This window comes from Larus michahellis, chromosome 7 (assembly GCF_964199755.1).
Source record: "Larus michahellis chromosome 7, bLarMic1.1, whole genome shotgun sequence".
NCBI lineage: Eukaryota > Metazoa > Chordata > Aves > Charadriiformes > Laridae > Larus > Larus michahellis.
In genome coordinates this window covers 41,212,078-41,234,314 of record NC_133902.1, presented here as the reverse complement: position 1 = coordinate 41,234,314, position 22,237 = coordinate 41,212,078, and the positions used below count along the sequence as shown (strand labels likewise).

Sequence of the window (22,237 nt, the reverse complement as noted above, 5' to 3'; positions counted from 1 at the left end):
ACCATGGAGAACTGAGCAGACAAACTTGCCTTTCTTCAGTCAGTAGCTGGATCTTACATTAGACATTTTTCTTTTTTTTTTTTCCAAGGTAAAAACATATTTTGGTTTTGGGGAGTTGTGGCAAGACATGATAGGACCTTCATGATGATTCCTCACTAGATACTCTGGTACTCTAACAAAAATGTTAAGATAGCACAGTATCAGTGAGGCAAAAATAACTCCTTGAGAAGCTCTGCCTCACCTGTGTTATGCTTAATGAAGCTCACGGTCAGGAGAGAACAGGACCTTTTATTTATGGATTTAACCAGGGAGATATGGGAATCTTTTTTGTACTATTGCTGATGACATGTATGATTGCAGGCATCAAAAGCTCAATTCAGTGAAAAAAATGCCTAGGATAGAAGCTTGACGGTAAGCTTTAATGTTAGTGTTCTTTGGTTTGTAGATATATTGACTAATTTATCACGCTGTGTAAACTGCAGAATGGGTAATTCACTATTCCAGTTTCCTTAGCTTACTTGGTACTATAGGCGTAAAGAAGAGAGAAAATAGACAGCTTAATATATCTGGAAATCATTATCCTATGCAAAATTCTTTTTCAAACTTTGTTTGAACACCTGGAAGGAGGGTGCAGTCTGTGAGCTACCCTAACAAAATTCATCAAAATAAATTAGATGGCCTCTAACAAGTTCTACAGGATGACCATGAGCCGAAGGCACTAACTTCTTGCTCACTTCCAAACTCAGCAACTAACATTATTAGAGACTAAGCTGCAGCAAAAGGTGTTCTCTCCTTCCATTATAGTCAGTTATAGTCTTCCATTGTTAACCCACCCACAAACCTAGTGAAACTAAACTTCTCTGAACAGAACAGATTGGTACAGATGTGAGACCACACCATACAGCAGTTCTTCTGTTTCAAGAGAGTAGGTTTCTCCATAATTAATAGAATTCATTTAGGAAGTGGAACATTTTCAAAGAAGATGGATACTTAGATTAGAAAAAAAATGCAGAGCTGTGAGATGAAGAACTTTTCTTCGTACTTAATAAATGTTTCTTATTGATTAGTAGTAGTATTCTGAATAGGCTGTCTGGAGCTGAACATACCTTCTTATGCCCGCTTCCAAGATATTAAATTAAAAGTAGTTACTGCAATTTTCATATTTAAAAAGATGCAACAACTTAATGTCAAATTGGCAAGTCTTTGAATAAAATACTTATGCTGGAAAATACACCTAAAATACCTGAAAGACAATTCCATCATGTGCTACAATGAAAGATTTATTAAACTGTCAAAGAAAAACAGACTTACCTAAGATAAATCTAATACAAGGCCACCCTGGTATCAGGAAGAAGAAATTCTTTCAGTTCTCTATGTACTATGAATATCAACTAAATATTCATGCAATTTAGGTACTTTATTTCAGATAGATTTGAATTTAATAGTATATTTCTACACTCTAGATGGCCTGAACTAGCCACTTTTAGTAAATATTTTCTAGAGATTTTTCTTGTGCTATGTTAATTAATTTTATGCTCAGTATCACCTATACCACCCATACAGCTCAATAAATGCTTTGCAACTACATGTTACCACGCTGATTAGCACGTTATTTCATAAACATAATATTTGGGATTCAATGACTTTTTGATTTTTGTTGCATGCAGCTGGTTCCTGATTTTTTCCTTACTGTGATTTTATTGGTATTTCAATATAATTTAAGGAGTGTTCCTCCTTTTTTTGTTTGAAAAGCATTATCTCTGAACTATTCTGGGTACACACTTCCCTATTGATCCTGTTGCCAGTTACAAGCTGAAAGCATTATCCAAGTTCTAACACATGACAGATAACAGAAGATTGACCTTCTCCTTTTGCTTCTTAATTTTAAGGGCATTCAGAATTCATCATACAACATACTGTGCTGACTGAGCTTAACGGTCTTCTTTGCTTTTTCTTTACTATTTCTAAACCTATAAAAAAAATTCCAAACTCTAACAAACCCTAACCATAAAATATTTTCCTCAGCTGCCAATACCTCAAAACCAACCAATCCACATGCTTCTCTCCTACACCCTGCCCAAGCCAAAAGAATGGCCTTGCTGCTGTTTCTCCTTTATATGCTTAAGGTCACCTGGTTTCTAACCAGTAGCAGAAGATAACTGCTTTATAATTATCACCAGTTATATCATAACCTTACTAGCTTCAAATTGCAGGAACTTTCTCCTCTCGCATTTAGTTTATTCATCAATTTCTCTCATTAGTGATGTGCGTGAACATAACTATTTCACTGAAAAAATTAATCTTTCAAATTACCCACCAGTTCTCCGCTTCGTGTATTAGCTGAAAGGGAAACTCATTACTTGCAAGAAATGAATATTACATTGTTAGCTGAACATACCTGCATTATTTGTCTGATGAAAATGACTCTTAAAAGGGATGAATATGTAATTTCAGGTAAATGCTAAATATTGCCTGCCCAGGTTATGGCATTTTGTGGCTAGATCCAACAATGGTACTACAGTGCATACAAGTGAGGTGTGTGGCACTAGAATGGAGTTCAGAATCCAGACCATTTGAGGGTAAGGGCACACAGACAGACAGGGAGTCCTGAGTCTGAGTCCCTGGTGCCCAGGGTTATTTCTGTGGATTTTTTAACAGATGGACATTTATGTAAGATAAGTAACAGGCAAAATACTCTGGGACTACAACCCAGGACTGCCTCTTTCTAAGTGAGTAACCTAAATGTTAGCTAAACCAGCAATGTTCCTTGTAAAATGACAGCTCTTTCTAGCCCATGAGATCCATGGCTTTCTGCCCTCCTCCCTCCTTCTTTCTGCACACCAGCTGCTATTGCAGTCTATCACTGGCTGATTTTTTTCTGGGAAAATATATGCTTATGCTGACCTAAACATAGAAACCGTTTCCTGAGTTAACATGGTAACCACCTGATTCTGATCTAACTTAAGCTGTTTTGAGTAGGAGGCTGGGCTAGGTGGCCTCTAGAGGTCTCTTCCACACTACATTTTTGTATGGTTCTAAGGTTACATGAAAGAGAAGCTGTGACTCCTTTCATGGCTGTTTTAAGGCGACTCTAACTGCATGTGTGAAAGGTATGATTTCGGGCTGTGCATGCCAACTGGATCAGAGGACTCTGCCAGTCCTGTTGATCTCAGTGGAGCTTGACAGGGGCTAAGCAGGGCCTTGACTACTTTCAGTTCAAGGTGGAACAGTCCTGGTGGGGTTCAAAACTCTTGGTTTCAACTGAGTAACCTAGAAATTTTAGAAACTTCCTAGGTCAGTCCACCATGAAATGGGAGCTTGGGGGTTTAGAGCTCTAGTCTAGAGAAATGAGGTTTGCCTAAGCCTGCCTACACCTTGGCTTTTGATCAGTTTTACTTGCTTTGTGGGGCATTAGTTCTTATACCCTCAACATATTCATCAAATTAATTCTTTTCAGAACAAACTGCATTGCAGCCTGAAAGCCTGTGTCCGCCTATTTTCCCCCACTTATTAGCATCAAAAGAAGAATGTTGCCTTGGAAAGCAATCTAGTATTAAAAAAAATCATATGCTCCATTCCATGTTAGCATCACAGAACAGATCACCGACTACACTTAAGGCAGTAACAACAGAGAGATCACACAAAACATTGATTACTTGAAAATGTAATTCATAGAAGATACTGGATACTTTTTCCCAACTCTGCAAAATCAGGCAATCCCTTTTTCAGAGGAGTAGATCTTGGGGGAAGGACATGGACTAATTACGGATGCATTCAGGTTACATGTTTCAAAGCAGCTGGGCTTTCCGACTGCTCCATTTCTACCATATGTTGTGAAATCTTCTCAAAACACTGCAGCAGTTCAGACGCCTTAGCCTATTCAGCTGTCACAAAGAGAAGAGGCTCTACTGGAAGGAAGGAATATTTTATCTTTCATAATTGCTGTGAATCTGTAACTATATTGGCCATTTTATTAGTTGATGCAATAGCAAGTAATTTCAATTAAAATGATATGTTTTCTTCTGAAACTGATCAAAACAGCGGGGTTTCTTTTCTACTTCTGTGGACTTTGTGTAGCTACTTTTTCAAAAAGTACAAAAGAGCCTACTACCCAGCTTTGGTTATATCTTTGCACAGGTATAAAAGACTACCCTGAGACTGGGGTATTTTTACTGGTTTTGCAATAACCATGATGTTCTCTACTTTTCTTTTCACACACAGTGTGTCACACCTTCTAAATGATAATGAAATTACACATTTATACTATTTCTATGACTATATCTATGGTAATTATGAAGCCTAGTTATATAATGACAATAAAAGATGAAATTTTCTTGTATGAGGATACTAAGTATGATTGTAAACAAAGGGAATAATTCCTGTATAAGCTATGTCAATTGATCATTGAGAACTGGAATAGAAAATAATAAGAAAAAGATGATTCTTACTTCAGCAGAAACCAGTAATTTAAACTTTCCATACAGTAACTAAGGAATGCTGTTTCTGCTTACCCCCCAGTTTCATTATTACATGTATGCTGTGATGTGTAATTGGAAGACATATCAAAATTGTTTCCCCTTAATTCAGAATTTTCTGCTTTATGTCAGCTTGCGTTCCAAAATGAACAGCCTGTTGTTTGTGTGTGAATTATTGCATGATGTTGTAAACAGCACAGTATGTCAGCTGAATCAGACTGCTGAAATGTATAGATCAATAATTTGTTTTATTTTTAGGTCTTATATTGCCCTTCTTTGTCCTAGATGCTGCTAGTCTTCTTTTAGCCTGAAAACCTGAAGGTCAGTTTGAAGTCATGATCATATAATAGTTCTTTTTATATCAACAGCTGAGACTAGCCTTGGGGGATATTATTACTTATTTCTTAATCTTTTGGGGCTGACAGAATAGAGTCTGGCCAGATTACAAAAACATGCAGTGAAACTGCAAGGTCTATCACTTCATAGGTGACACCCCCCCCTTCACTGAGAGCTCCACTTTCAGAAGAGCTGTGGGTGTTCAGCATGTCTGCAAATCAGATTACAATCTTACAATCAACTGTGTAGCCTGTCAAGGTATATATTTATCATTTGATCAGCTATATAACCAGTTTGGGTATATACATTTCCTACAGGTGGGTGGATAATGAAACTGTTTTGAAAAGCATTATTTGAAAAAAGTTTAAAGATCATAGAGTTTTACCTTTCTGTAAGTCAGTTATTGAGATGAATCATAAATAACAGATACATATTGGGTCTTCAACCACATGCTATATCTCAACAGACTGATGAAGTTCAAGGGAATCAATAATTTCTGAACATTGTTTTTCTTAAACAACACAATAAAGACACTAGTAATTTATACATTTATTAACTGGGCCAGCTATTGTTCGTTGCCAGTGTTAATTTATGGTTACTCAGTAATTCTCACTTTTCTTTGAAAATAAGCATAGGTACTGACTATTCTAATCTTCATAGAACCATAGAATCATAGAATCACAGAATGGTTTGGGTTGGAAGGGACCTTAAAGATCATCTAGTTCCAACTTCCCTGCCATGGGCAGGGACATCTCCCACTAGACCAGGTTGCTCAAAGCCTTATCCAGCCTGGCCTTGAACGCTTCCAGGGATGGGGCATCCACAACATTCCTGGGTAACCTGTTTGAGTGCCTCACCACCTTTACAGTAAAAAATGTCTTCCTAATATCCAATCTAAATCTTTAAGTTTGAAATCGTTACCCTGCGTCCTATCATTACACTCTCTGATAAAGAGTCCCTCCCCATCTTTCCTGTAAGCCCCCTTTAGGTACTGGAAGGCTGCTCGGAGTCTGTTCACAACAAGAGTTCACAGCTTTGGAGTCATACATCAGTGGGAACTGGATGTGGTAAAAGATTCAAAATAAATAGGTATTTAAACAAAAGATAAAATGGCTTACTGTTGTGCCTCTACACACTGTAATTTTAAGGCCAGAAGTCCCCTTTATGAATGCATCAAAAATGTTAAGGGACAGATGTCAAATTTTTGCCCCACTGCTTTCTTTAATAAAAGTCTACTTTTTGTGCCTCTGGGAAGACTTGTCTCTTTCTAACAATCAGTGTCAGGACCCCAACTGAACCTGTTGGTGCAAAAGAGGGCAGAAATTGGGCTGTCCCCCTGAACAGACTGTCAAAAAAATGAATAATGAAAAAAAGTAAGTTGAGACTCTTCTAGAAGAGAGTCTAGCTTAACAACTCTGAAAATTATGATGTGAAACATTAAAAAAAAAAAACAAAAATGTGTAGTAGAGTGAAATAGAAATGTAAACTTAATTTTAGTGACAAATATCTACATTGGGATATGACAATGCCAATTCTTCAATAAGGGCTATCTGGCAGCTACTATCAGGCTACTCCTTTAAGTAAAAGTCAATGTTATGCATAAACAGGCATCCAGAAGACATTAAGCTACTCTGCATTACACGAGGAGTTTTGATCAACGAAGACCCAGGTGAAGGGCCAAGAGATTGGACTATCTAGTTATTCAAGACCATCACATGTGCGGCACTTCACTGCAAGCTGTATCTTAAGGCAATTTTCATCTCTACATAAAGTCATGAGCACTCCTGTTAAGTAGTAAGACACTATTGAAAGGATCTTTGCAACAGAATTTATAACCTACGTCTTTGTGAAGATTCATTTATTTGTATTACTTAAAAGGTAAGATACTGAGGATTTTATTTATTAATTTATTAAATTGTGAAGTGAAATCTTGTTTTCTCCAGCTGCATTTCAAAGTTCATATTTTTCACTCCAAGTATCAACCGCTATCCCACAACATCTTCTGTTCCTTCTGAAATTATTTTCTAAACTTTATTCTCCCATCTGCTCCTAACTTATACCACTAAATTTACTGCTAAAGCATCCCACTCCTCTTCAGATGCTTTCTGAAAGTGCATCAGTTCCTCTAAACACAATGTCCATGACTCTTTATTTTATTCATTATTCTTTCTCCCTCCTGAGGTAGCTATGTGCCGTTCCCTCCTTTTTCACTGTCTTTGCTGCCTGAATTACTTCTTCAGCTTGTGGATATGATAGAAGTCACACAGCTGTTGCCTCTGGAAAGAATAACTTGTTCTTGTGTCCTGTGATGCTGATATTTGGGTTTGATACTATTGATGCATGAGAGAGAATCCACAGTGCAGTGACTGAACTGTGATGTTCACTGATACCTTACTGTGGTGCATACCAGAGTCCATATCTCTATTTTTAAGTTGCACAGTGAGAGGAGCCACAGTAGCAGAAATGTCAGGTTATAGCAGCAGGACCAAATTTCTCCGCAAAGGTGAGGAAAGGAAAAGGAGACAGATACACAATAAGGAGTACAAAGAGAGAGATGGACGGGTGTTTGAATGGTGCAATATGTGACTGGAAGAGGCCCTCCATGTCACTAAGTCCTTCAGTCCCAGAAAAGCACATTGTGTTATCTGTCTCTTTACCACATTTCTCAGGCTCTGTCTGATGACATTTGTAATTCTTGCCCTAACTTCTTTTATTAGAAGACTATTTCAGAATGTCACCACTGATTAAGGGTGACCTTTTAACTTATCATGGCCATTTGATACTCGTTTGCTCTTTTAATGGTATTGTTCCATAGATTAAATAAGTCATATTGCCCTCTGTACATTTTTGATGCTATTTCACAGATTTACATATCAGAGGACTGTGCCAGCACAAGCATATCCTAATTATCTCATCTGATGTTTCTGCCATATTCTATTCTCAACATTGTGCTCAAACTTTCCAAAACCACTTTTGCACTATTCTGCAGATACAAAAAGGATCTATGGGCCTATGAAAAGTTTTACAAAGGGATTTACAGGCAGTCATGCAGTGGAACCTTTGAAATGCTGATTCTTATAAAACATATGAAATCCCTGGGGATTAGAAACATAAACAGGACTAAAACTAGCCACTTTCAGCTTCTAATTGTCTATTTCTAATAAAATTCATTAATAACTAGCTAACTAGATCTTTGACCATCAAATTCGGTAGATCTACATTTATTTATACCTCCTAGGAATTTCTTCTTGTATCTAATCCTAGAGTTTAGGCTGCAGCAGCAACTAAAAACATTGGTAACTGCATATAGTAAGAGAAAAAGGAACAGCTGTGGGGAATTCTTTCCAATTATGATGAATTGTATATTATCAAAGTTTGCTACACAAATTGTACTCTGCACATTGGTTGAGATAGTTCTAGGAAAGGACATAAACCAATGTCAAATTAAATTGAAAGTCTTTTGTGAATGTGGAATAATTACTAAATTGGCCAAGAATACAAAAATACAGCATTGTTCACACATTAAGGAAAGTCATAAAATCAAGAGGCTTCTGAGGTAGAATACAGCTGCAGCTAGCACACGAAGAATGCAACATCTGTGATTCCCTGTGCAAGGTTGTTTGCGAAACTACACGAGGGATGGAACGGAACGCGCTTGTTCCGTGGCCTTCCCTTGTGACGAATAGCAGATATGGGGACGAGATGGTACTACGGAACTGATAAGCGGCCTACGCGCTACCCGAGCCAACATTTCGTCAAATGTTGATGAAATGCTGTCCTTTTGTGCGAACTTTGCTCACCACAATGTACCAAAACACACCTCCATCCCGGAGGCTATCTGCCCCCGAGGTGTGAACACTCCTCCTTGAATACATTAATCATAATAAAAGTACGTATGACTAAAGTCACTCAAACTCCATTTTGAAGATAAAAAAATAATATAAAAATAGCCCAAGAGAGAGGGGATGTCAGGGAAGACACCATCGCGAAGAATTCCACCGCTGATTTCCGGGATCAGTCGACGGGCTGAGCCTCTCTTCCCCCCCATAGGGACGCCTTTGGGTAAGACTTCGATTACACCGAGCACTTTCTCAGGGACTTAGAAATTTCTCTAGAGAATCTCTACCCTACATTTATAGCCAGGCTATATCGTTTATAATTTTGTCGCGCGTTTGTATACTTAGCAATATATTTATTTGCACATGCTTTGCAGACAGTGTATTTATCACCGGCAATCCTAAAGAACCTGTATATCTGTTGTTTAAATAAACTGCACTGTTTAAGTAGCTAGTCGTTTCGCTTTCTCACTGAACGCGACCAAAACTTGAGAGAGGCCGTGCTAGTTCAGGAGCACGACTAGACTGAAGGTGCAGCCCACTATTAGTGTATCCAAATCGTAGTAGTTTAATACATATTAAACGCGATTGGACTGATAGTGCTGAATTGGGCATCACTCAGAATTTAAACCTAGCCGCACCTAGCCTCCCACCTCGGTGAGGAGTGTTAGAACGCAAGGGGGTTTATCTTCTGCCAAAACCGCTTGGCCCCGTTTCACGCAACAGTGAAGTGTAAAGATTTTATAGAGCATTTCATATTTAGTTTTGAATTTAGTTAGTATCAATGTACCTGGAAGGTTTAGCTGATCTAAGCCATTTCTCTTGGACCTTTTCATAATATCTAAGCTGTTTGGAGAATAAACATAGATTTTTTTTTTTTTTTTAATTTTTCCCTGTAACAGTGTTATTAGTACATAGAAATTTGGCTCTCTGGCACTAGTTAGCCAGTCAGAATTTTGAAAAAATCAATCAATCAAGCTTGATTTATGCTTACATAACTTATAAAAATTAGTTTTTTTAATGTAACTTGGTTTTTTTCCATATTACCTGTGAAAATATTTCTATGTATAATTACTATGAATAATTTAAAAAATATCAAAATGGATCCAGAAGAGATTAGATCTTTCACAACTGACCAGGAAAGAAAGTACAATAGTTGCAGATTCAAGTTAGCTATCAAAGACAAAATATATGAAAGATAAAAATCCAATTACTTTTTAGGCACTAACTGATCTCAAGATAGAGCTGATAGAACTTTTTATCTTCTCTGGGAGGGTGTACAATACATTCCTTTTTATGTCCGTCAAAGGCAGGAGGAGCATGGACAATATCTGGCATAGTACCAATGTAGAGACGCTGCAGCCTGGTCTATGGAAGGCAGGTCAGCAGTAAGTCAAAAACTACTCTTGGCAAGATCTTCCTTACAAAATCTCTATCTGCATTCTAATACAAAGCACTTCCAAGCTCTTTCAGTCTGTCAGTCGATGGGCATTTAAAGGCTGACCCGCTGCTTACTAAGACTATAAAAGTTATTTGGGATACTGTCATGCCTTAATTTTTTTTCAGTACGTTGCATATTGGTAGCATGTCCTTGCCAATCTCCATATGACATCATTACAACACAAATGTAATAAGGATACTGAATGTAGCTGAAAATTTCTGTTGCCTTCAGGGGGCACTGTGTCTGTCTTAGAGTGAAGAAATATACTATCTTGAATTGTTTTCAGTTTTGTTTCAATTGTATGCCTCATTCCCAAGTATGACAGAATATATCATGCATCCAGTCCAAAGGTATCTGCTTTTCATTTAAAGAGTTTAAACAGCCTTTTGACATACACATATGGAAAAGATACCCACAGGAAAGAACATTATGAAGAGCCAAAGAGCTGGAACAGAAATTACAAGACGTAGCTATGATACCTATACCAGTGTCACAATCACCTACCATTTTTATTGTGTTATGCCTAATCAGCAATTCATAAAGCTGAGAAAAAGAAAAAAGAATGAAACCAACATTTATGACTGACAGGAATCACTGAAATTAGTGGACTTATTTGGGGCACTTGATGCATAGTACAGCTTTTTTTCTTTGAAAAATAGAGAGCTGAGAAGTTTTGTTTGTTAGCAGTACCATCTAATGTTGTAAACTACCTCATGTGCAACTGAATTGGAGGTAAAACAAGTAATGGCTGAAACCCTTCAAATTGTCTTGAAGAGATCCAAATCATTCATGAAAAGAGTAACAGTCTATTGAATACACTGATAACTGGTTCCACAGCACTGCAAAAGAACTAAAATATTGGGTATTACCTTACCTGGGTAACCTTCTCTGTTACATTGTGCGTTCGGTCTTTCACCTTAGGTGCAATAATTGCTTTCTCCGAAGAAGGAGGAGATGAAGATTTTTTTTCACTTTTGATATCTGAAAAGTTCAGTGTGAGTTGAGGAATTTTGTTGATTGCACTGTATTTGTTGAGATTTGAATCCGATGTGGATCCCAACAGACTTGACTTGATATGATTAAAAGGCCCTGAAAAATCAGAACACATGTTTAGTATTTGGCAAATATAGACAAATAAGTTATCATTAATGTTTAAGTGGGATATGTTAAAAGGGTAGTTAAAAACCATTTTTCACTATGCTACTTGTTAATAGTAAAAATTATCTACATTTTTAAAAAAATCTAGATTTAAAAAAATGTTTTTTTTAAGTCAATGGATTGCAAAGTACATAATTCATCCATCCTTACTTGTTTTCATGTTACTGGTTATGCTGGTACGCTCCATTATAATTCTGTCTTAATATAAAGACTACATTTTCATTTGTTTATAAAAGCAGAAAAAGGACACACAATTATATAAGAATGTCTGGACTGAGCAAAGGCTCTATTATCTCATCCGTGTGGTTGCTCATGTTTACACGATAGTTAGTTCAAGAACACCATTTTTGTAAAATGGAAAATTGAGTAGATCCCTGCTCTGCCTCTGTTGACTCATCAAGTAACTCCATATTTAATCAATGGAAATATTAACCGAGCATTGTCCTAAAAGTCTTTAATTTTGAACTATCACAAACTCACAAAATGCATTTCTTCAACTGTCGTTACCAATAAAATATGGAAAACAATAGGGATACTCATATGTAGAATGTAGAATGGAGTATTTAATATACACTTAAACCATCTTATACTACTTCAGTGCATCATGATAGATAAAAAATACAGAGTTTGTATACTTCATGAGGTACATATCCATTATAATTATTCTTTTCAATATGGGCCAGAGTTCTTTATTCAACAAGAAGCAATGTAACTGATCAGTATACTTGTTTTGTACTGTGATCATATAGTTGGTCCAGAAGCCAAAAATATTCACAGCAAGGAAAAACTGCTTTTGAGAGTAATACTGGAAAAAAGAACTATAAAGATCTTTAGACAGAGAAAGCTAGATCCAGTTATGGATTTAAGAAAGAATCCAAGTCTTGCAGTCAGTAACAAGTAACAACGTAAAATGTGGCTAGAAGGATATTTCTGAGATTCACATGCGAATGATACTGCATCCTAATTACATTATGGGCAACAATGTGATTTTTCTTCTACTGTGTTTTGGTGTTTTTGTCTTCCTATGAGGGAAACAAGAATGGGTGCTACAATTCAGGAACAGCCAATGGGACAGGATTAGGCCTATGGGGTAAATTGTAGTCAGCAGCGGAGCAGCTGGATTGTATTTGCAATGTGTGAATGAGTGAAATTCAAAGCAACCAGCTGCCTGGAGATAGCTGTAGGGAAATGCTTCAGGCAGTGCTGAATTCTATACTGGTTTTGGTAAAGTTCTTTAAGCGAGGGCTGGTCTTCCCTCCCTGGCTTAGAATGCGTGCTGAAGAACCAGATTTTTAATTTGCTTTCTTAGCTTAAAAGGATTTATACATGTTTCTGACTTCCTAAATTCATGCTAATTTTACGTTAATCTGGGCCAGAGACAGAAATCCTCTACTATTCCATTTCAAATTGTGCCACTGTGCAGAAAGGAATTCAAGATGACAAAGGACGGCATGGTGCTGTAGGCTAGCAGTCCGAGTGCTCCCCCAGGAGAGATCAATCCGGTGGTTCTGCTCTAAAGACTTTCTGTATTTTGTCCAAAGATCATTTGATGTAAGATAAACAAAAATTTGTGAGTGCTCTAACCACTAAACTACAAAATCAGTCCTACTTTTTCTCCTTAGACAAATGAACCTAGCATATTTTTTGTGGAACAGCTTCACTGGATAAAGGAAAAAAGCACCACCTTTCTCCCCCAAGGAATTCTGAAAAGACTGGTATTGAGGACACTACCAAGGAATTGGAATATTGTGCTTGAATATCTCCTCATTCAGGATCTTTCACATCATGTACTTGAGTAGAGTATTAAAATGGTGTTCAAAACAAATCAATGCTCATAATCTCCTCACAAATCACTAATCTGGCTGGCATGTATTACATGCGTATGGTGAGACCGCAGTTTTTCAGCTCTAATTCCCTATATTGTTGTAGCAATTAATAGTTTTTGAACACTGAGTAGACTTAGACATGAGCAGGGTATCAAGTTGGGGCCATTTTTCAGGTGAACAAGATTCTTGGTACCTAAGGAACTCAAAGGTAAGAGGAAACTAAGGGAGCTTAGCCAAATCCATGATTAGATAGTAGATAAGATTTTTTTTTTATAGTAACTTTATAAATGCTTAAATTGCATTGAAGTTTTTCTTTCTGGGATTTAAATCTTTTATTGCTTCTATTGCAAAGGGAATTACTCTTTCTTTCGCTACCTAAGACTGATGCCCTAGTGTGTGATATTAGACTTAACTTTGCACAAGAGAATAAATCCTTCCTTTTTTTATCCACATTCTTTTGCTTTAGAAAGTGGTGAAAGGTATATATGTACCTTATTGATAATGGTAATTAATTGAAAGACATCACTAGCTTAAGTACAGCCCAGGCTGGCAGCAATTGAGCTGATACTTGACAGCTAGTGGACCTTTGCTATACTCTCATAGCACAAAGCAGAAAAAGAGGGCCATAACAAATCACAATCACAATTGACACTAATTGGCACCCTGATTGACAGTTTCAGCAGAGCAGACAAGAACTGAATAAGCAGGGAGAATGACATGCTTCTGCCTACCCTAGAAAGGAGATACTTTAAGTTTGATCTCCCCATTTTATGGTAGGATTCCATTGCCTCTGCTTACGCAATGCATTGAGAAATGTTTTCACTCTCCTGAGCTGTCAGTCCATCATCTTTCACCAGCAGTAAACACATTTATAAAAGTTGTTTTATAGTACAGAGACTGCATTTTTTTCCCCCAAGATTTTGCCAACATATACATGAAGCAAATGCAATGATTTCGTACTCCACAAATTGCTTTACAGAATCTAGGTCATGCAGTGCATGCAGTTTAGAGAGGAGACTTTACCAGGTACACACACTTTTTGCATCATGCATGAAGTCACAAACCAGTTTTCAGACATAGCTACAAATACTGAAATTAAACTGAACACTGTTGTAATTGTTTTCTAGAAATGGAGGAATTCACTCAAGAATTATGTTCAAATTGCTTCTAAAAGATGTAGCTCAGTGCTGGTGAATAAAAACAATTTTTGTAATTGCACTAAATATTAATTAAACATGAAATCAGCAATGAAGTTCATGCATGCACATTTTAATACTACAGGAAGCTTGAAACCATACCCCCTGCCATCCAGGAACGTGAAACTATTTTTAAGGAGACAAAAGAGGAATAAGTGAAGATACTTCCACAAGGCTCCTCATTACCAATTATTTTATTTTTGAGATAGTTAACTGAAAACTAAGCACCTTATAACAATAGATAGGTAGCGGCCCTGCCTGAATATACATCCTTTCACAGGTAAAACTTCTGGTAGCTTCAATAGAAGTTTTGCCTGCTTAAGGACAACAGCACTGAGTTAAATAACTATGATATGTTCTAACTCCCTCCCTTCCTTTTTTGAATTAACAGATAATTAAGTCAAATGACCGTTTAATTATGCCTTCACTTTTTCCAGGGATTGGTAGTTAGTGCTTTGAGACAACAGTTAAGGGAAAAACTACATGAAAAATATAATTTAAATAATGCATTTGGCCCTAGAGAGGTCAGCATGAGAATGTTGCATTTGAACATTTCATACAGCAGGCAAAGTAACATGCCAAAAAGTGTGGCTGTTTGAAACACTGGAAAGTACAGTCTAGATGTATACTTTACCTTTGACATTGCGACCATTGTCTGGTTTTCAGCATAATAAAAGTGAAGAAAAAGAGAGAAAAAAAGACAACTAAAATCTACATCAGAAAAAGCAGAAAATATTGCTTCAAAATACGTATGTGGTTTGAAATGAAATACTTTTGCACCTCCTTGATTATATTATGTAGACTTTTAGTCAAGATGAAGTCACTTAGACAACTGAGAATCTGTGAAACTGTTTGGAGTAGCTCAGCAGATAGTAGGACTGGCTGTAGCTAACTTGCCTTAACAGTAACACGATAAAATTGTTTCCCCACAAGTCCAGCGCTGGGTTGGAGGTCAAAAGTGCTAACCCATGAAATGGTAATTAGTCACATGTAATTAAGCGAGGCTGAGGCACTACAGCTGTGGGCGGGGGTGCAGGCCGGCTGGCGGCATGGGGGTGGGCTGCACAGACCCCCAGGCCCCGCGCCTGCCCGGCACTCACAGGAGGAGAAGTTTTCACCATGGCAGCAACCTGAGCACTGCCGTTCTGAGTTGAGCAGTGCCTTTCTGAGTAAATAAATACGGGAGAAACGCTGAGGAGAAAGATATACCTTAAACCCTTCTTCAGCTCTTAGGTGCCTTTCCGCAAAGTAACAGTGGCAAAGCTCTCTGTCCTCACAGGCAAACCCAGCCCTGAATCCTCTCATGAGATCAGACCTCTTCAGGGAGAATGTTATTGTTGTTGTTGTTATTATTATTGTTGTCATTATTTAATATTATTTTAAAGAAGCTACACAGGTGGATAGGTAGATGCCACCCCTATTCCTGGGTGTACGACATGGCCCACAGGCCCCCCTCCCTTTGTGTCGTGCCCCCTGCCTGGCTATGGCAGCCCCAGGGGGGGTGAGGGTGGGCGAGGGCCCCGGGGCTGGCAGAGAGTGAGGGGCCAGGCGCAGGATGCAGCCCTGCCGTTCACCGTGACCAGCTTACCAGCTTTCCAAGGTGCATTGGGCTCAAGCTGATATTCACCTGCTGTTGTCCCCCGCTGACAGGCTGCCTCTGAGGGCTGAGGTGGCTGTGCCCCCGCTTCAGCCCCGCTCTGGAGAAAGGCTATGGCCTTCTCCTGTGAGGGACTCGGAGGTGACATTGGGCCTTGTGTCCTGCGTCATGTCACGCCTGCTGCCTCTCTGGCTTTTCCTCAGCTTCCTGAGGACTGGGGAGCACGGGACATCGAGCTGGGCCCTCTGGACCACGGGTCTGTGAGAGTGTTTTGTTCCTCTCAGCCTGATGCCTTTATCTGCCAGACATCTGTAGCAGTAATACAGATTTTGTCAGCTGAGTTAGGCTCAAAAGCCTGCTGTTTTTTAAAGACGACCACAGGGATGTTACTGAGGTCACTTTCTGAAAACAATAAAGTTCCTGAAGAGTCCCTGTGAATCTGTACCTGCCTGCAAAATCTGGATTGCTGGCATTTCAGGTGAGAAGGGCTTGGCTGGAGTTTGGGTGGTGGGTGGAAGACACAGCTCCTGCCCTGCTGCTTTTGCTATCAAATAGGCAAATTTAGAATGGAATTCAATTGAGTACACTCAAATGAATTTGAAATCCTAAATTGTCATTTTTACTGTAATACCTTTCAGCATATAATGGCCACAGTGATGATAATTTTTAAGTGATAGGCAACTAGCATAAATTAATTTAACACATGAAATAATTTATATTCTCAATTGCATTATCTTCCAAAGAAAATAAATTTCACCATGGGTGAATTACTGTGAATTCTCTTCTGTCAAAATTCTGTTATGCTAATTCAATTAATATTATTTGAATTGGAAGAGGTGGAAAAAAACTAAATCTGAATCCTGAATTGCATTTTCAGACAGAGTAGTAGTTTTCAGTGAATTCAGGAAAATTCAGAATGATTAGGATCAATAAACAAAATAAAAATGGAATGGGAACTATATTAAACCTTATCCTTCTTGGGTAACAATTTAGCCCATTGGGACTGTACTTTACTTTTACTTGGAGCTTTACATTCTCCAGTACAGTATCTACAGCTTCTGCTCCGAATCTATGAGTCTGGAGAATACGATTTAGGCTGAATCCTGGTTGCCTAACTTGCATGGATAGTTTTGTAGCGACAATAGGGTTTTATGGCTCACTGTTGACTAAGGCAAGCAGGACTTGCTGGCTAAGTTTAAACATCTTTTCAGCATAAGGTGCCAAATTCTAATATGCTTGGAAGCAGATGGCATCAAGGATGGTTACTAATTCTAATGCAATTCTGAGAGCCATCCTATGTTCTGCTGTACGTTTTTAGAATGCATATGTGTGACCTAAACTTAGGCTCAGATTCTCTACTATTTTGTAGCTTATGCAGAGTGAAATCTGAGTGGCAGTGTTTTACCTATTGACACTGTAAATGATCACATCACGTGAGAGGCCATAGGAATTCAAATGGATTATTGACTCCTTATAGTAAAATCTATTTTCCTTAGTATTTAACATTTGAAAAATATTATTCAGTGAAATGCAGCTAGAAATTTTTGCTCCTCCATGCAGCAAGTATTAAATTATGTGACAATTTGTGCATGAGCTTTGTACAACTCTAACCAAAGACACTTAATACTCAAATTGATTTTTACACATTTTCATCATATTACTATATAAAGAATGACCAATTGGGAAGTGTTTTAATGAAAATAAATTCTGAAAATAGAAATTGACAAAACAGATATCTTTAAATGTGTTTTATTTGAAAGGTTAGGTTAAATATCTGAGGAAGTTGAAACCAAGATGAAGCTCATGCAATGATCCAAAAGACATGCCAAGGTTCAACCTTGGTGATTTTTGCCTACACATAGAAAAATGGTATGGTTTAGAATGGATTTAATTGAATTTTCAGGTTCATTTGAACTTAAAAAAATCAGACTCCAAAAGAAACAGAAATGAGAAAAGACGTATTTATCCATCATATTTAATTCAGGAAGAGTAAGTTGAAGGAATAATTAGTTCTGTTATTCTAGGAGTTAATCTGGGTGGCAGAGGAGCATTCAGACTTATATTTTAGGAGATGTACAGAAGAAAGGAGCCCTTGATGTGGACCTTCCAAAAGGCAGGAGAACTTAAAGGAATTTTACACTTGCAGTCAATGAACAGGAGAAAACCAGGCAATCACTGAAAAATTAAAATTAATTTTCTTGCTGATTTATGAATCTGTACATAGCCTTCCATGACATATGTTTCTGAAATCTTAAAATATTCCCCATACATTCCTTGTCATCTGGCTTGAATAAAAAGTATGCAATTCAAGTCATTAGACCATCAGTAGCTGCAAAAGCATTGTATATGTGCCACTTATCTGTGAAAGCCAGTTTCAAAGGTGCCTCTCAATTCACAAGGCTTTCAAACCTCTGTTTGCTAAGCTGTTACCCAAGTTTCTCAAACTCTCTGTCTCCAACAAGAAATCATGGACCACACTCCATGACTTCGTGTAATTAGGAGAGACAGCAGAAAAAGAAGACAGAGAAAACATCTTTGTGAGTTTTGCTGGTTGCAAGAATATACCAACACAAAGAGAAAATCACACTTACATTAATTTTACACTAAGCATTTCACCATTTCATTAAGTATTTCACTAAGCATTGCACAAAGCATTTCAATGGAGTTGCTGAGGATATTTTCTCCAGTATGAGAGAAAAAGCATGTCTCAGTGTTGGATCAGTGAATATACAATGTATGCGTTACAGATTTAAGAAAAATGAACTGATCAATCTCTGAAGCAGGGTTTCATACAGTAAAAGACAATCCAATATATGTGAGTATGGGACAGAACTATGCATGCAATTTTAACTTAGTCACCTGATTTTTTCCCCTCCAAATACCAATATTAGCTTTAAGAATGTTGGGCCCAATTTTGCTATATCCCTATACAGAAGGCAGATGGTACTCTGACAACAACGCTATGATTTCATTGGTCTGCTTAGACATCAACAGCAGTATTAAGTGTAAATAAGCCTGGCATATTTAAGCCCTTAATATTTTTAGTGTGCCTTTGAATGTATAGAGCTGATTATATTTATTTTTGCTTACAAAGTGATGATAATTACTATGAAAAATTGCAATAATTCCTTTCTTAGTACATCAGAGAATACTGATTGACTTTCTACCATACCTTCGCTTGCGTGACGGTCCCTAAAAATGTTCTTGGGATGGACGGTAAAGCCTTCTATGTCATGTACTGAAGATGCTCTCCGTATACTACAAATACTTTCCTTTGATCTGGAATGAGTTAGTGGATTACTTGTCTGTATCATGTCAGGGTAAAGTCTGTCCCATTGCTGTTTAGGTGATGAATGGTCAAGAGGTCCTGATATATTAACCAAAGGTGAACATTTACTGGGCTGAATCAGTGCTTTCGTATCATCCACTTCTGAAGGACTACAGCTTTCTTTTGTCGGTGATTTAAAGTGCTTCATCGCCACTGAGTCATCGCTGTGCTTAGATGAATCAACTATCACTGCATCAGGGTCATCCTGTGGTAAGGACTGCTTTCTGTATGTTAAAAGTCTCAGTCCAGGTAACCGGAACCCAAAAAGTCTGCCTGTATGTAAATACATACAAAAGAAGAAAATATTAGATATTAGTTTCTTGTCATGAAAATCCACTTTTTTCACACAGAGTGCATAATAACAGCTATAAAGAATTGACATATTCCTAATAAATTACAACACTTAGCAATGGAATGTGTGAATATGGAAATATTATATAGCTGTAAGTTTGTTATAGTCATGGTGTTAAAAGATTTCATACTTCAGTCAGACCTAAGTTATTGAGCGTAGAATAGGGATAGCAGCATTGATTCTACAGTCTGTTTTAAAAGAGATAAGGTTATCTGTTCTGATGGTTTCTAAATTAAAAATCTGTGCATCTATAAAAGACTGCTAGAACATGTGAAACTACTTTGCTTGGTAGCTTTTGTCCTAAATATGTATTTTTGGATTCTATTATTAGTGGAACTCCATGTGCTTACAAGTGTACTGCTGATTTATTGATTTATTGGCTACTAATTAAACAGGAAAATACCAGTGATAATCCTTCAGGAAAGAAAAATAAGTTGTGTATCAGTTTTGCCACAATCCTTTCCAATACTTACATTTTACAATTAAATGAAGCACTTATTTTGTATGAGTGTAAAATGAAAAGGAACACACAGGAAGAAATACCAGCAACACAGTTCTCAAGCCTCAGTTGCACCTATACAATGCAATTATCTTTTGTACATTTGCATGGGTGTGGGCTTAGTTGGTCTTGGTATATTGAATGGCAGGGTAGGCTATTCTGAGTGTGTGGAAAACTAACAACTTTGTGTAATTATAAGAAATATCAGTAGCTGAGAGGAAGTGTAAAATATGGTGCAAATAAGGAAAATATAGGGGAATAACTGTAAAATCTACAGACTGTCCCTCTAAAAAAACCAAACCCAGATAGTAACTATTTTAAGGTATTGTATAGTACAACTCACAGATGAAGGCACAGGGACTTCTGATGTACAGAAACCACAGTAAACAGCTTAGAAAAAGTAATGCTAAAAAAACCCCAAGAAAATACAATAATTGAAATAATTGAAATGATCAGATGTCATTGCATAAACGGTGTGACTTATTTAATAGCTTCTTGTCACTCATCACTTTGCTACACGAGTGTTTTCCACAGTGAATCAATAACGAAATGATTTCTCAGAGGACACCTCAAAATGTCTTGTTATTCCCGCTTACAGGGATAAGAAATTCTGTTTGGGATAAGATTTCATTTTTTTCAGTCAGTTTTAATCACCAGCATTTGTAGCTAGCTAACATTCATTAATATTTAGCATTGAAATTTATCATCCCCTACTGAAATGTTAACACTACATTCTGTTATTTCTCCTGGTAAATTTACTCCAGTTTCTGGCTGTCTGCAGTTCAGAAAATTTCTGAGTCAGAGATTGTGTTCAAACCATAAACTGAATGCTTGGTGTACCTTTCTTCCATGAATTTGTCTCAGTGCTTTTGAAACACAGTTGTACTTTGATCTGCTAAACTTCTATAGGAAATGGTTCCATAATTTTAGCATACCTCTGTGAAAAAGTACTTCACTTTGCTTGCTATAAGCCTGTTGCCCTGGGGAGGGTGCTAGTTCTTATGAGATGAAAAATAGCTAATTGATCCCTTTTTATAGTCTCAATAATGTTTATAGCTTTTCTTACATCTGTTGCATTCCTATTTGTATCTCTTTTCCAAGCTGAAGAATTCTAGCGTAGCTGTATTGTGTACCTCTGATCATCCTCACTCTTCTCAGTTTCTTTTCATTTCTAATGTAATCATCTTTGACAGTGGCCTTAGCTACTCCCAGACTCAGGGATCAATACAGTAACATAACGGCTTTTTGTTTTGATCTTAGATCCTTTCCTTATAATTCCTAATATTTGATTGCCTTTTTGAGTTATCTTCCTAGCCTGTGCTAATTTAAGACATTTTCACAACAGCTGAGAGATTTCTTTCTTGATTGGTAACAGATAATTCAGTCTCTATTATTATGTCTGTAAAAAATTTCGTTTGCTGTGTTATCACTTGGCCGCTCAGTATTACAGGATATGTCTGTAAATCTCATATCATGCTCTGAATAATTTTGTGCATTCACAAGCATTCTCACCATGCTGTTTGCACCTTCTTTATCCAAGTATTTGAAAATGTATTTAATAATAAAGAACCTGTGAGACTCTACTGATAATATCTCAGTATCTAGAAATCTGGCCATTTATTTCCACGCTTTTCCCCTTACTTTAAAATATAAATCCATGTAACAATCTTCCTTTTTTTTCCTCAACAGTTTCTGAAAATCTTGTTGAATTCCAAATATTTATTATTGAATCTATTACTCTAATTCATATACTCACAAAACAGTACAGTAGACAGAAATCTCTATTACATGAAACCAGAGTCTTGCATATTTTAAACAGCAGATAGAGGTGCCAATTTTCAATCTGCACAGTGATATTCAGCAGAGTGCACCTTGGGAACAAGCATATTTCTTCTAAGTTACTAAGTATACTTGAACAAATTGCTTACAGTTGAAATTAATGAAGTACATTAAAAATTATTATTATCGATGCACGCAGAATTGAGTTGCAAAGCAGTTTAAAATTCAATTTTCAAAGCTTATTGCATCAAAAGTGAAACAAATACTATAATTCTTTTTTCATCAATTACATTGACCTTCTTAAAAATACCATTCATAAGGTTTCTGGCATTAGACACTGTTAAAGGCTTTTTGCTGGCACTCTATTTTAGTCGTATTCATGGTGGTGCAGATGGTCTTTTCTGCTTCACCAAG

The 22,237-nt window shown here is 37.2% G+C and overlaps 1 protein-coding gene across 8 annotated transcripts in view; it reads right to left on the bottom strand.

Annotated features, from left to right (window-relative positions):
• KCNH7 (potassium voltage-gated channel subfamily H member 7) overlaps positions 1-22,237 on the bottom strand; it is a 239,499-nt gene that overhangs the window by 61,892 nt on the left and 155,370 nt on the right. For 5 of the 8 annotated variants that reach the window (XM_074594958.1, XM_074594965.1, XM_074594959.1 and 2 more), the window contains 4 exons: positions 19,038-19,466; positions 14,903-14,923; positions 14,371-14,394; positions 10,963-11,177 (listed from right to left, as the gene is read on the bottom strand). In XM_074594958.1, the coding sequence (XP_074451059.1) occupies positions 10,963-11,177; positions 14,371-14,394; positions 14,903-14,923; positions 19,038-19,466 (689 nt within the window). The remainder of the gene's footprint in view (positions 1-10,962; positions 11,178-14,370; positions 14,395-14,902; positions 14,924-19,037; positions 19,467-22,237) is intronic. The other 3 variants (XM_074594964.1, XM_074594960.1, XM_074594962.1) reach the window with 2 other exon arrangements.